Genomic DNA, 16,391 nt, shown 5'->3' with positions numbered 1-16,391 from the left:
ATCGCTGGCAACGAAGCTTCAGTGCTTCAGTGCTGTTCGGTTCATCTGTGCTTCAGCGTAGTGCTACTGGCACTGGCAGTGCCCTAACTAAGGTCTCCTCGGTCTCATCTCATCTCCATGATGGCTTCTTCCTCCTCCTTCTCTTCCTTCTTCGGCATCGAGCCTCTCGACGGAGGCGACGGCGACGCCTACCGCCGCGCCATGGACGCCTGCTCCCTCTGCGGGAAGCGCCTCGCCGGGGACCGCGACATCTTCATGTACAGAGGGGACACGCCGTTCTGCAGCGAGGAGTGCAGGCACCACCAGATGGCCAGGGACGATTTCGGCGCGGCGTTGAAGACGGAGCCGCGTCCGGCAAGGAGAGGGGAGCGACGCCGCCGCAGGCACGAGGCTCCTGCCGCCGCCGCCGCCGAGCCGGCCCGTGTCCCGCTAGCGCCAAATGTGCCCGCCGTTGTGATCTAGTGGTGCAGTGGTTATAGCTGCCACAGAGCGGCATCCGACCGGCTTCTCTCAAGGAACCAACCAGCGAACTGTCCGGTCGAGATGAGTAGCGGCGGCAGAGAATACGTTTGTGTGCAAGCAACAAGGAACCAACCACGCTGTTCAGTATCTCTGTGTTCTTTCGGTTTCTTCTGCTGTTGTTTGCCTTGTTGGTCACTTTTCTTTCTGCACGTGCTGAGCAACCAGTTGTGAGAGAAATGGATGTACATAACGGCATGTTCATGCAAGACTGTGCATTTTGGTGCTGCCCTCTTGCTCTTTGCAATCAGGTACGTTTATCTCTGGCTGCACCTGGCTTGAATCCGAGGGAAACTCTGGGTGTAATAATGACCTCAGTTAGAAGCGTGCCTAGAACCATATTAGTTTTAACTGTAAGCTGTTTAGCAGAAGTTTTGTACTAAAAAATAATCGATCCGTTTGAAAATATAATTCCTTTAACTTTTTTAACTCCAACTTTAACCCCTTGACCTATTAAAAAAAGTTCACAAAAAATGAAAATTTTTAAGTCATGTGTACAAAGCCACAACGAAGTTTTTATTTTTTCCATATTTTTTTTTGAATAAGACGAGTTGGTCAAAATTATGCTAAAAAAGCCAAACGAATAATAAATTAGGATTGACGAAGTATAGAACAACTTACAGTTCCCATCTGGAATAAAAAGAGAGTACTACTTTAGGTCCTGTTTGGGAGGGCTTCTTTTCAAGAATTGCAGCTTCGGTTTTTCAACTTCACCATGAAACAACTTTGATAGGTCGGTAAGATATCGTTCAAGAGTGTTTGGCTTATATATAGACTCTAGCTTCTGTAATATAATTAATCTGTGCGAGTTTCCTTAATTACCCTTAATGATTAGTGAGTGGAGAAAGATACATGAATTGGCAGGTTATGTAACCAATGACATTGTGGGTAATTTTTTGTGTAACTTCATGAAGATGTATGAAAACATTTTTTTGAAGAACCATCTAAAGAGCTTCAAATTTTTTATGAAACTAGACTCTAGTTTCAGCTTTTTTGAAGTTGGAGCTCGTAGAGGTGAACCTGTTTGAAGAGAAGCTGAAATAGACATGATATTCTTGAAGTAAAGCTCTTCTAGATTACGAGTATGAGAAGCGCCGGACACACCAATGTTTTTTTATAGAACAAGGTGGTATGGGAGCTACTATTACAATGCAAGTAGGTTGCCATGGCACACAAGATCTACTACTTGCTCCGCCACAAATTATAATTCGTTTAACTTTTTTATACTAAGTTGAACCGGCTCGTATTATTCAATTTTTTTGCGAAAATAGAAAAATTAAATTCATACTTAAAGTATATTATATGCTAAACAATATCACAGTAAAAATTAACAATAATTATGATTTTTTAATAAGACGAGCCGGTCAAACTTAAGGTAAAAAAGTCAAACGACTTATAAATTGAAATGGTGGGATTACTATAAAGTATTAATACCATCGAATTAGTCGATCACAATCATCTCCAGCACGAATGACCCGTACAGCTACATGTAGCCCTCCCCGAATCCCCGATGGTGTGAGACATGGCGACTTCGATGATGCCCTAAACGTGTGTGCCCTCTCAAAAAAATGATGTGCCCGCATGCGGGCTTGATCTGCTCCAGCTCGTCGGGGTGGTCGGGCTTGTGAGGGGATATTTTTTTAAAAAAAGTGACGACGGTTTAATCGTAAAAACTGGTGCTTTATATAATATGAATGTAAGTGCAATCAACCTCAAGTGAGGGTTTTGGTGATTTAATGACAAAACAAATAAGGGTACTAACAATTTTTTTGCTCTCGGTGTATGATTAGAAAGAAACAGGAACTTAAGGAAGCACCAAGGACTTCATGCAACAGACGTATAAAAATTTATGTAAAATCTTGTGTTGCATGATGTAATTCTTCCTTATTCTTTTCCGCACAGGTATAGGTGTTTGCTATAGCTCAAGTCCCCAAATTCAAAAGCTATTTTTGAAAACCAAAAATCACTCTAACATTATTTGGTTGACCATGGTTAGGGTTGAGAAACCTAGAGCGTTCTTGCTGAAAAGCAGCTGAACTTCTTCAACTGCAGTTGAGCTTTCCAGCTGAACTTAACTTCAGCTGTGATGAGCTTCTTCAGCTGCAGTTGAGCTTTTCAGCTGAGCTGGACTTCAGCTGAGTTGAACTTTCAACTCTAGCTGAACTTCAACTTCAGTTGTGGACCTCTTTGACCATACCCAGCTGAACTTGCCCCCGGGCAGCTGAGCTGGGGTTTTCTCTCCAAAACTCTCTGGTCTAGACCAGCTGAACTGGTCCTGGGGGGCAGCTCAACTGGTCTCTGACCCCTCTGACTTCTGATCTGCAGTCTGTCAGTCAGACCGGCAGTCAGGTCACCAGGGTTGTCAGGGGGCGGTTCAACCGGTCCTGACCTGTCTGACCCGCCTGCATGTCAGTCTGCCAGTCAGTCTGGCAGTTAGACTGGCAGACAGTCTGCTGACCTGTGAGGGGGCGGTTCAACCGCCCTAGGGGGCGACTCAACCGGTTTTCTGCGAGGTTTCTGGTCAAACGGCTAGTTTTTGAGCCGTGACTATAAATAGAACCCTCTCTCTCCCTTCTTAAAGGCGGCTGGACACTCACACATTTATTGCTCATCTAACTTGAGACAAAGCACTCATCTCTCCTATCTCTCTCACACTTAAATCTTCCTCAAGATTCAACCTTGTTGGAGGAGCTCTTGGGTGTGAGGTTTGTGCTTGTGCTCACGATTTGGCTTTCCTCTCCCATCTCTTTTTTCCAAAGACTTGAGCTTGTGCAAACCCCTCTTGTGCTTTCTTGGTGTTCTTGAAACCCTAGGTTTCAAGATCTTTTGAGGTTGCTTGGGAGTCTCCAAATTTGTGGATGACCCCAAGAAGTTTGTATCACCCGCTCTTTGAGCTGAGATAAGAAGAGATTGCCTTGACCTTTGTGGTCGGCTTTTGGAGGATTAGGGTTGAAAAAGACCTGGCCCTTTGTGGGCTCCTCAATGGGGAGTAGGACACCTTTGTGGTGTGGCCGAACCTCGGATTAAATCTTGTGTCTTGTGTTCTTGCTTGTTTTTAACCTAAGATATCTTTACTTGTAAGATTGACATAAAGATTTTTCCGTAGAGTTTATCTAGAAGTAAAATAGCCTTTACATATTCGTCTTTTCATCCTAACTTAGCTATACCTTACTTCTCGCAAGAACTCGCGAAATACTTTTTCGAGTAGATTTTAGTCTAAAGTTTATAAAACAGTTGGATTGGTTCAAAGTGGTTCAACTTGCGCACGTAGCTGTTGAACCGGCCTGCACCAGTCGAACTGTGTATTTAACAATCTTTCGAAGTTTGTTGTGAAAATTTTCAGATTAGCCTATTCACCCTCTCTAGGCTACTTTCAATTGGTATCAAAGCTTCGTACCTCGTTCTACGCTTAACCGCGTGAGGAAACGATCATGTCTACTCAACGGGGCCATGTGGATCCTCTCATCGAGGAAATCCCCTTCACATCTTCCGGTGAGGAAGTGGACCCCAAGGTCCTCGACCTCGCCATGAAGATTGCCGAGAAGATGTTCCTCAAAATGAAAGAGGAAGATGCTAAGAAAAAGGCCGAAGAAGAAGAATCAAGAAGAAAGGCCAAAGAAGATAAAGGTAAAGGAAAATTTGATTACAATGACGATCTAGTGGATCTTTTGGTGTCGAAGGTGTTGAGCAAGGTAAGTCTCAACACCGAAGGATCATCTACCAAAAGCAAAGGTAACGAATTTAGTAAAGTTCAATTCGATTACTCTAGAAATTTTATTCCTAACTTCTCTTCCGCCCCACTTGGAAAGTTACCAACTCTTAGTGAGTTGAACTATGACGAGTGGGCCGACAAGATGAAGTCGCATTTAATCGGTGTGCATCCTAGTCTTTGGGAGATTGTTAATGTAGGTATGTATAAGCCCGCCCAAGGAGAAGAGATGACTCTGTAAATGATGCAAGAGGTTCATCGCAATGCTCAAGCAGTGAGCATAATTAAAGGAAGTCTTTGTCAAGATAACTATAGAGAATAAAGATAAAGAAGTAATTAATATGAAAACCTCTATAGCTAATCTTGCAAATGAAAAGAATGCACTTGAATCAAGCATGTTAAGCTTGAATGTTCAAAATCAAGAACTTCAAGTGCAACTTGAAAATTGCAAGAACATCAATGCCTCATCTTTAGTGATGGAATCTAAGTCTAGCTCCTTAAATGATAATTTTTGCAAACATTGTGCCAAATATCATGCTTCTTGTTGTCTAACTAACCATGGAAGGAAGAATAGCCCACAGGTGAAGGTCAAAGGAATATTGAAAAGATGCTCTAGCAATGATGGGTTAAAGAAAGTTGAACTCAAGTACAAGTCCCTAAAGCCCAACAATGGAAGAAGGGGGCTTGGGTTCAACTCATCCAAGGAAAACCCTAGTGAAAGGGAAATGTGCCCTTGGGCCATTTCTAAGTATTTTGGTGATTTAGTGCCCAACACAAGTGCCTAAGTGTAAAATGGTGGACAAAGTACAAATCAAGGATAAAGGTATGTTTCTCAAACTTAGTACATTGTTTTATGGACTAATGTATTGTGTCTAAGTGCTGGAAATAGGAAAAATCCAATTAAAAATGTCTTGGCTCGAGCAGCCAAGACTCTGATGAGTCTGGGAGCACCGGGCTGTCCGGTGGGGCACCGGACAGTGTCTAGTGCGCCAGGTTGGCTCGAGCGAAGTGGCCGCTCTCGGGAATTCACCGGCGACGTACGACTATAATTCACTGGACTGTCTGGTGTGCACCGGACTGTCCGGTGAGCCAACGGTCGGCCGGGCCAACGGTCGGCCGCGCAATCTGCGCGGGACACGTGGCCGAGCCAACGGCTAGAAGGGGGCACCGGACTGTCCGGTGTGCACCGGACATGTCCGGTGCGCCAACGGCTCTCAGGCTGCCAACGGTCGACTGCGCCATTTTTGGAAGGAAATCGGGCACCGGACAGTGTCCGGTGTGCACCGGACTGTCCGGTGCGCCAGTCGACAGAAGGCAAGATCAGCCTTCCTAGAATGCTCTCAACGACTCCTAGCTGCCTTGGGGCTATAAAAGGGACCCCTAGGCGCATGGAGAAGGACACCAAGCATTCCTACAACATTCCTAAGCACCAAGACCTCGATTCCGCGCATTTGTTTCATTGTGATAGCATATAGAGCTCTAGTGGAGTAGTGAACTCATTGAGTTGTGTACTACTAAGGGGCTAACCGCCCGAAGAGATGGATCCTAAGGGGAAGGGTATCGTGATCAACGATAAAGAGAAGGAATCTTTCGTCAACGAGCCGAAGGATGACAAGCCTACCGACTCGGGGTCGGGCCATAGACGGAAAGATGGGAAGAAGAAGAAGACAAGGCGCATCAAGGAGATTGTCTACTACGACGACAGCGACGAGTCATCTTCTTCCCAAAAGGACGACGACCACAACGACTACGAGAGAAGGAAACCGGTTAATTCGAACTTTTCTTTTGACTACTCTCGTATTCCGCAAAGTACAAATACTCATTTGCTCTCCATTCCACTTGGCAAACCTCCTCACTTTGATGGAGAGGACTACGAATTTTGGAGCCATAAAATGCGTAGTCACCTGTTCTCTCTCCATCCGAGCATATGGGAGATTGTGGAAAGTGGAATGAAGTTCGATAGCTCGGATAGTCCTATTTTCATTAATGAACAAATTCATAGAAATGCACAAGCCACTACTGTGTTGTTAGCCTCCTTGTGCAGGAACGAGTACCATAAAGTGAGCGGCTTGGACAATGCCAAGCAGATCTGGGACACCCTCAAGATTTCTCATGAGGGGAACGACGTCACCTTGCTCACCAAGATGGAGTTGGTGGAGTTGGTGGAGGGCGAGGAGCCAACCCAAACATACAACCGGCTCAAGACCCTTATCAACAAAATAAGGAGCTACGGAAGCACGCGATGGATGGACCACGACGTCGTCCGACTGATGCTAAGGTCCTTTACCGTTCTTGATCCTCATTTGGTGAATAATATTCATGAGAATCCCAGGTACACCAAAATGTCACCCGAAGAAGTCCTTGGAAAATTTGTAAGCGGACGAATGATGATCAATGAGGCGATGTACGTGGACGACGCGTTGAACGGTCCAATCCATGAGCCTCAACCAATTGCTCTCAAGGCAACAAGGAGCAAGGAGGCGTTACCTAGCAAGGTAGCGCAAGTTGAGGCGGCAGGGCTAAATGATGAAGAAATGGCCCTCATCATCAAGCGCTTCAAGACGGCGCTTAAGGGTCGCAAGGGACAGCCAAGCAAGACCAAAGCCAAGGGGAAGCGCTCATGCTTCAAATGCGGTAAGATTGGTCATTTTATTGCTAACTGTCCCGATAATGAAAGTGACCAGGAACACGGGAGCAAGAGGGAAAAGAAGAAAAATTACAAGAAGGCCAAGGGCGAGGCACATCTTGGCAAGGAGTGGGATTCGGATTGCTCCTCGTCCAACTCCGACAATGAAGGACTCGCCGCCACCGCCTTCAACAAGTCATCCCTCTTCCCCAACGAGCGTCACACATGCCTTATGGCAAGGGAGAAGAAGGTATGTACTCGAAACTCTACTTATGCTTCTTCAAGTGAGGACGAATCTAGTGATGAGGATGAAATAGATTATTCATGTTTATTTAAGGGCCTAGATAGAACCAAGGTAGATAAAATTAATGAATTGATTGATGCCTTGAATGATAAGAATAGGCTTTTAGAAAAACAAGAGGACTTGTTGTATGAAGAACATGACAAATTTGTAGAAGCACAAAAATCTCATGCCTTAGAAGTTAAGAGAAATGAAATGCTTTCTTGTGAATTATCTTCTTGCCATGAGACAATTTATAGCTTAAGAAGCATTAATGATGATTTGAATGCTAAGTTAGAAATAGCTAGTAAATCAACAACTTGTGTAGAAAATGTTGTTATTTGCAATAGATGTAAGGATTTTGATATTGATGCTTGTAGTGAACACATAGCTTCTATTGCAAAGTTAAATGATGAAATGGCTAGTCTTAATGCCCAACTTAAGGCTAGCAAAAGTGATTTTGATAAACTAAAATTTGCTAGGGATGCCTACACGATTGGTAGACACCCCTCAATTAAGGATGGGCTTGGCTTCAAGAGGGAAGCCAAGAACTTAACAAGCCATAAGGCTCCCATCTCCGCCAAGGAGAAAGGGAAGGCCCCTATGGCAAGTAGTACTAAAAAGAACCATGCTTTTATGTACAATGATAGAAGACAGTCTCATAGGAGTTGTAATGCTTTTGATTCACATGCCTATGATTCTTATGCTATGTTTGCTCCCAGTTCTTCCTATATGCATGGTAGAGATATGCCTAGGAAAAATATTCATCATGTGCCTAGAAAGAATATTGTTCATGTTCCTAGGAAAGTTATGAATGGACCCTCTACAATTTATCATGCTTTAAATGCTTCCTTTGCTATTTGTAGAAAGGATAGGAAGATAGTTGCTAGGAAATTAGGGGCAAAATGCAAGGGTGATAAAACTTGCATTTGGGTCCCTAAGACAATTTTGACTAACCTTGTAGGACCCAACAAGAGTTGGGTACCTAAGACCCAAGCCTAAATTTGCCTTGCAGGTTTATGCATCCGGGGGTTCAAGCTGGATTATCGACAGCGGATGCACAAACCATATGACGGGGGAGAAGAAGATGTTCACCTCCTACGTCAAGAATAAGGATTCCCAAGATTCAATCATATTCGGTGATGGGAACCAAGGCAAGGTGAAAGGTTTAGGCAAGATTGCAATATCAAATGAGCACTCTATCTCTAATGTGTTTTTAGTTGAGTCTCTTGGATATAATTTACTATCTGTTAGTCAATTATGTAATATGGGATATAGTTGTCTATTTACAAATATAGATGTGTCTGTCTTTAGAAGAAGTGATGGTTCATTAGCTTTTAAGGGTGTATTAGACGGCAAACTTTATTTAGTTGATTTTGCAAAAGAGGAGGCCGGTCTAGATGCATGCTTAATTGCTAATACTAGCATGGGCTGGTTGTGGCATCGCCGCTTAGCACATGTGGGGATGAAGAACCTTCACAAGCTTCTAAAGGGAGAACACGTGATAGGTTTGACTAACGTACAATTCGAAAAAGATAGACCTTGTGCAGCTTGTCAAGCAGGTAAACAAGTGGGAGGAGCACATCACAGCAAGAATGTGATGACCACTTCAAGACCTCTGGAGCTGCTGCATATGGACCTCTTCGGACCCGTCGCCTATCTGAGCATAGGAGGAAGTAAGTATGGTCTAGTTATTGTTGATGACTTTTCCCGCTTCACTTGGGTGTTCTTTTTGCAGGATAAGTCTGAAACTCAAGGGACCCTCAAGCGCTTCCTAAGGAGAGCTCAAAATGAGTTTGAGCTAAAGGTGAAGAAGATAAGAAGCGACAATGGGTCCGAGTTCAAGAACCTTCAAGTGGAGGAGTTCCTTGAGGAGGAGGGGATCAAGCACGAGTTCTCCGCTCCCTACACACCTCAACAAAATGGTGTGGTAGAGAGGAAGAACAGGACGCTCATTGATATGGCGAGGACTATGCTTGGAGAGTTCAAGACCCCCGAGCGTTTTTGGTCGGAAGCCGTGAACACGGCTTGCCACGCCATCAACAGGGTCTACCTTCACCGCCTCCTCAAAAAGACTTCATATGAGCTGCTAACTGGTAACAAACCCAATGTGTCTTACTTTCGTGTATTTGGGAGCAAGTGTTATATTCTTGTGAAGAAAGGTAGAACCTCTAAATTTGCTCCCAAAGCTGTAGAAGGGTTTTTATTAGGTTATGATTCAAATACAAAGGCGTATAGGGTCTTCAACAAATCACCGGGTTTGGTTGAAGTCTCTAGCGACGTTGTATTTGATGAGACTAATGGCTCTCCAAGAGAGCAAGTTGTTGATCTTGATGATGTAGATGAAGAAGACGTTCCAACGGCCACGATACGCACCATGGCGATTGGAGATGTACGGCCTCAGGAACAATTGGAGCAAGATCAACCGTCTTCCTCAACTATGGTGCATCCCCCAACCCAAGATGACGAACAGGTACCTCAAGCGGAGGCGCATGATCAAGGGGGAGCACAGGATGTTCAAATTGAAGAGGAAGAAGCACCTCAGGCACCTCCAACCCAAGTTCGAGCGACGATCCAAAGGGATCATCCCGTCGACCAAATATTGGGTGATATTAGCAAGGGAGTAACTACTCGATCTCGATTAGTTAATTTTTGTGAGCATTACTCCTTTGTCTCTTCTATTGAGCCTTTCAGGGTAGAAGAGGCCTTGCTAGATCCGGACTGGGTGTTGGCCATGCAGGAGGAACTCAACAATTTCAAGCGCAATGAAGTTTGGACACTGGTGCCTCGTCCCAAGCAAAATGTTGTGGGAACCAAGTGGGTGTTCCGCAACAAACAGGATGAGCACGGGGTGGTGACAAGGAACAAGGCTCGACTTGTGGCAAAAGGTTATGCCCAAGTCGCAGGTTTGGACTTTGAGGAGACGTTCGCTCCTGTGGCTAGTCTAGAATCAATTCGTATTTTGCTAGCATATGCCGCTCACCATTCTTTCAGGTTGTACCAAATGGATGTGAAGAGCGCTTTCCTCAACGGGCCGATCAAGGAGGAGGTGTACGTGGAGCAACCCCCTGGCTTCGAGGATGAACGGTACCCCGACCACGTGTGTAAGCTCTCTAAGGCGCTCTATGGACTTAAGCAAGCCCCAAGAGCATGGTATGAATGCCTTAGAGACTTCTTAATTGCTAATGCTTTCAAGGTTGGGAAAGCCGATCCAACTCTTTTCACTAAGACTTGCAATGGTGATCTTTTTGTGTGCCAAATTTATGTCGATGACATAATATTTGGTTCTACTAACCAAAAGTCTTGTGAAGAGTTTAGCAGGGTGATGACGCAGAAATTCGAGATGTCGATGATGGGCGAGTTGAACTACTTCCTTGGGTTCCAAGTGAAGCAACTCAAGGACGGCACTTTCATCTCCCAAATGAAGTACACGCAGGACTTGCTAAAGCGGTTTGGGATGAAGGACACCAAGCCCGCAAAGACTCCGATGGGAACCGACGGACACACCGACCTCAACAAAGGAGGTAAGTCCGTTGATCAAAAAGCATACCGGTCTATGATAGGGTCTTTACTTTATTTGTGTGCTAGTAGACCGAATATTATGCTTAGCGTATGCATGTGTGCTAGATTTCAATCCGATCCTAAGGAGTGTCACTTAGTGGTTGTGAAGCGAATTCTTCGATATTTAGTCGCTACGCCTTGCTTCGGGATCTGGTATCCAAAGGGGTCTAACTTTGACTTGATTGGATACTCAGATTCTGACTATGCTGGATGTAAGGTCGATAGGAAGAGTACATCAGGGACGTGCCAATTCTTAGGAAGGTCCCTGGTGTCGTGGAACTCTAAGAAACAAACTTCCGTTGCCCTATCCACCGCTGAGGCCGAGTATGTTGCCGCAGGACAGTGTTGCGCGCAACTACTTTGGATGAGGCAAACCCTCCGGGACTTTGGCTATAATCTGAGCAAAGTCCCACTCCTATGTGATAATGAGAGTGCTATCCGAATAGCGGAAAATCCTGTTGAGCACAGCCGCACAAAGCACATTGACATCCTGCATCACTTTTTGAGAGACCACCAGCAAAAGGGAGATATCGAAGTATTTCATGTTAGCACCGAGAACCAGCTAGCCGATATCTTTACCAAGCCTCTAGATGAGAAGACCTTTTGCAGGCTGCGTAGTGAGCTAAATGTCCTAGATTCGCGGAACTTGGATTGATTTATAGCATACATGTATTTATGCCTTTGATCATGTTCCTGATGCATTTTGTTGCTTACTTGTGGTGCTCAAGTTGTACAAACACTCCCTGGACCTCACAAGTCCTTTTTGCAAGTGATGCACATATTTAGGGGGAGCTGTGCTACAACTTGACCCTTTGAGACTAACCGTTTGCTTGAGTTCGCTTGATTTAGTCTCAAAAGAGGTTTGAAAGGGAAAGGTGGACTTGGACCATGAAAGACTTCCACTGCACTCCGATGAGAGGGTAACTTATTCCAAGTTCATCTCATGTACTCTTATTGCCTTTGTATTCTCATTTGAAGATTTTGGTGAGGCAATGGGGTTAAAGGACCAAGATTGATCCCGTTTTGGTGCTTGATGCCAAAGGGGGAGAAAATAAAGGCCAAAGCGATAAATGGATCAGCTACCACTTGAGAGATTTTGAAAATACTAAAATAGAGCTTTTGGTTTGTCAAAACTCTTTTATTGTCTCTCTTGTCAAAAGTTGGCTTCTTGTGGGGAGAAATGTTGATTATGGGAAAAAGGGGATTGTCTCTCTTGTCAAAAGTTGGCTTCTTGTGGGGAGAAATGTTGATTATGGGAAAAAGGGGGAGTTTTTGAAATCTTGAATCAATTTCTCTTGTAATGACTCTCTTTATGTTTTAACAAGTATGTTTGACTTAGAGATGGAAATTTGGGTTTGATTTGCAAAAACAAATCAAGTGGTGGCAAATGATGATCCATATATGTCAAAATTGAATCAAAACAATTTTGAGTTCTTATTTGAATTGATTTTGTACTTGTTCTACTTGCTTTATGTTGTGTTGGCATAAATCACCAAAAAGGGGGAGATTGAAAGGGAAATGTGCCCTTGGGCCATTTCTAAGTATTTTGGTGATTTAGTGCCCAACACAAGTGCCTAAGTGTAAAATGGTGGACAAAGTACAAATCAAGGATAAAGGTATGTTTCTCAAACTTAGTACATTGTTTTATGGACTAATGTATTGTGTCTAAGTGCTGGAAACAGGAAAAATCCAATTAAAAATGCCTTGGCTCGAGCAGCCAAGACTCTGCTGAGTCTGGGAGCACCGGACTGTCCGGTGGGGCATCGGACAGTGTTCGGTGCGCCAGGTTGGCTCGAGCGAAGTGGCCGCTCTCGGGAATTCACCGGCGACGTACGACTATAATTCACCGGACTGTTCGGTGTGCACCGGACTGTCTGGTGAGCCAACGGTCGGCCGCGCAATCTGCGCGGGACACGTGGCCGAGCCAACGGCTAGAAGGGGGCACCGGACTATCCGGTGTGCACCGGACATGTCCGGTGCGCCAACGGCTCTCAGGCTGCCAACGGTCGACTGCGCCATTTTTGGAAGGAAATCGGGCATCGGACAGTGTTCGGTGTGCACCGGACTATCCGGTGCGCCAGTCGACAGAAGGCAAGATCAGCCTTCCTAGAATGCTCTCAACGGCTCCTAGCTGCCTTGGGGCTATAAAAGGGACCCCTAGGCGCATGGAGAAGGACACCAAGCATTCCTACAACATTCCTAAGCACCAAGACCTCGATTCCGCGCATTTGTTTCATTGTGATAGCATATAGAGCTCTAGTGGAGTAGTGAACTCATTGAGTTGTGTTGCGAGCTCTTGTTGCGACTTGTGTGCGTGTTGACACTCTGATTCTTGTGTCTTATGTGTGTTGCTAATCCTCCCTTGCTCTGTGCTTCTTTGTTAACTTCAAGTGTAAGGGCGAGAGGCTCCAAGTTGTGGAGATTCCTTGCAAACGGGATTGAGAAAAGCAAGCAAAACACCGTGGTATTCAAGTGGGTCTTTGGACCGCTTGAGAGGGGTTGATTGCAACCCTCGTCCGTTGGGACGCCACAACGTGGAGTAGGCAAGCGTTGGTCTTGGCCGAACCACGGGATAACCACCGTGCCATCTCTGTGATTGATTTCTTGTGGTTATTGTGTTTTGTTGAGACTCCTCTCTAGCCACTTGGCATTTAGTGTGCTAACGCTTAACCAAGTTTTTGTGGCTTAAGTTTTCAAGTTTTACAGGATCACCTATTCATCCCCCCTCTAGGTGCTCTCACCTAGCACAATGCATAAGGGGTGGAGATCCCCCAAGTTCATAGAGGGAACCACCCTATATGATGCCTTGGGGAGGATTCACTCCTCAAATGACAAGTCACCTCAAGTAAAGGTAAACTTAAGTTCCACAAAGAGTAAGATGAAGGAAGTGGGATCCTCAAGTGGACAACAATTTAATGCTCCCATTTCTCACTCTTATCTTTGTGATTATATGTTGACTTGGGATTTAGGGAAATTGGTTGTCAAATATGTGGGTGCCTACACTAAAAGAAAAGTCATGAAAAGAAGTGTGTGGGTACCCAAGGCTATAACTAACACTGTAGGACCCAATTCAATTTGGGTACCTAAAAACATAGCCTAAACTTGTTTTGCAGGTCTACTCCTCTGGTGGGTCAAGTTGGGTGCTTGACAGTGGATGTACAAATCACATGACCGGGGAGGAAGACATGTTTCATTCATTGCAACTAACTCAAGAAGCACAAGAAATTGTGTTTGGAGATAGTGGCAAGAGTAAGGTGATTGGTATTGGTAAAATTCCTATCTCTAACCAACAATCACTTTCAAATGTTTTATTGGTAGATTCTTTAAGCTACAATTTGTTGTCTGTTTCACAACTTTGTGGAATGGGTTATAATTGCTTATTTTCTGATGTGGATGTGAAGATCCTTAGAAGGGAGGACTCCTCAGTTGCCTTTACGGGTCGCTTGAAGGGCAAGCTTTATCTTGTTGATTTCACAACAAGTAAAGTGACGCCTGAGACTTGTTTAGTGGCAAAGTCCGACAAGGGTTGGCTATGGCATCGCCGGCTAGCCCATGTCGGTATGAGGAATTTGGCCAAACTTCAAAAGGATAATCACATCATTGGACTAACAAATGTTGTATTTGAGAAAGATAGGGTTTGTGGCGCATGCCAAGCAGGAAAGCAACATGGAGTCCCACATCAATCAAAGAATGTGGTCATAACAAAGAGGCCATTGGAGCTTCTTCACATGGACCTCTTCGGACCTGTGGCTTACATTAGCATTGGTGGTAGTAAGTATGGTTTAGTCATTGTTGATGATTTTTCTCGATTCGCCTGGGTTTTCTTTTTTAGTGATAAAGGTGAAACTCAAGAAATATTGAAGAAATTTATGAGAAGAGATCAAAATGAGTTTGAGCTCAAAATCAAGAAAGTGAGAAGTGATAATGGGACAGAATTCAAGAACACATGTGTCGAAGAATTTTTAGGCGAAGAAGGAATCAAACATGAGTTCTCGGTTCCTTACACTCCACAACAAAATGGTGTTGTGGAAAGAAAGAACCGAACTTTAATTGAAGCAGCTAGAACCATGTTGGATGAGTACAAGACACCTGACAACTTTTGGGCAGAGGCAGTCAACACAACCTGTCATGCAATCAACCATCTCTATCTTCACAAGATCTACAAAAAGACTGCTTATGAGCTTCTCACTGGTAACAAACCTAAAGTTGATTATTTTAGAGTATTTGGTTGTAAGTGTTTTATTCTTAACAAGAAAGTCAAGAGCTCAAAGTTTGCTCCTAGAGTGGACGAGGGTTTCTTGCTTGGTTATGCATCAAATGCGCATGGATATCGTGTTTTCAACAATACCACAGGTCTTGTTGAAATAGCGATAGACGTGACATTTGATGAGTCTAATGGCTCGCAAGGGCATGTTTCTAATGGCACTGCAGGAAATGAAGAACTACCTTGTGAGGCCATATAGAAACTTGCAATAGGTGAAGTGAGACCTCAAGAAAAGGATGATGAGGAAGGAACTTTGCGGATGACCAATGAGGTTATTGATGTGGGTGCAAAGGTGGTGGGTGACAAATCCTCCACCCAAGCAAACCCATCAACCTCAAGTCATCCAAGTCTTGAAGAAAATCATCAATTCCAAAGGATGCCAACTATGGTAGAAGATGAACACGAAAGTGTTAATGGTGAAGTGCCTCTTGATCAAGTGAATGATGAGGAGGAGCAAATACAAAGACAACCATCAGTGCCTCATCCTAGAGTCCATCATACCATTCAAAGGGACCATCCGGTGGACAACATCCTGGGTAGCATCAGGAGAGGGGTAACAACTCGATCTCGTTTAGCTAATTTTTGTGAATTTTACTCGTTTGTTTCCTCTCTTGAGCCACTTAAGGTTGAAGAAGCATTGGGTGATTCGGATTGGATAATTGCCATGCAAGAGGAGTTGAACAACTTCTCCCGGAATGAAGTTTGGTCCTTAGTCCAAAGACCCAAACAAAATGTGATTGGGACAAAATGGGTCTTTAGGAACAAACAAGATGAACATGGCGTGGTTACAAGAAACAAAGCACGGTTGGTTGCCCAAGGCTACACTCAAGTGGAAGGACTTGATTTTGGTGAAACATATGCGCCAGTAGCAAGGTTAGAGTCAATTAGAATATTAATTGCCTATGCTACTAACCATGATTTCAAGCTATATCAAATGGATGTCAAGAGCGCATTTCTAAATGGACCACTACAAGAGAGGGTCTATGTGGAGCAACCACCGGGCTTTGAAGATCCAAAGAAGCCAAACCATGTTTACCTACTTCACAAGGCACTCTACGGGCTTAAACAAGCCCCTAGAGCTTGGTATGATTGCCTTAAAGATTTCTTGCTTAAAAATGGTTTTGAAATAGGAAAAGTAGACTCTACTTTATTCACTCGCAAAGTTGACAATCAATTATTTGTTTGTCAAATATATGTCGATGACATTATATTTGGCAGTACTGATGAAACTTTTTGTGAGGAATTTAGTAGGGTTATGACAAATAGGTTTGAGATGTCCATGATGGGTGAGCTCAAGTACTTCCTGGGTTTTCAAGTTAAACAACTCAAGGAAGGAACCTTTCTGTGCCAAACCAAGTACACACAAGACATGCTCAAAAAGTTTGGCATGGAAAAGGCAAAGCACGCCAAGACACCAATGGCTTCAAGTGGT

General features: G+C 44.2%; 1 protein-coding gene across 1 annotated transcript; it reads left to right on the top strand.

Annotated features, from left to right (window-relative positions):
* Positions 1 to 728, top strand: LOC100279084 (uncharacterized). The gene has a single exon (NM_001152134.1). It carries the CDS (start codon positions 118 to 120, stop codon positions 460 to 462), a length of 345 nt encoding a protein of 114 aa, NP_001145606.1. The 5' UTR covers positions 1 to 117; the 3' UTR covers positions 463 to 728.
* The last annotated feature ends 15,663 nt before the right edge of the window (positions 729 to 16,391 follow it).

Source organism: Zea mays, chromosome 5 (assembly GCF_902167145.1).
Source record: "Zea mays cultivar B73 chromosome 5, Zm-B73-REFERENCE-NAM-5.0, whole genome shotgun sequence".
NCBI classification, from domain to species: Eukaryota; Viridiplantae; Streptophyta; class Magnoliopsida; order Poales; family Poaceae; genus Zea; species Zea mays.
This window is presented reverse-complemented; position numbering and strand designations above follow the sequence as displayed.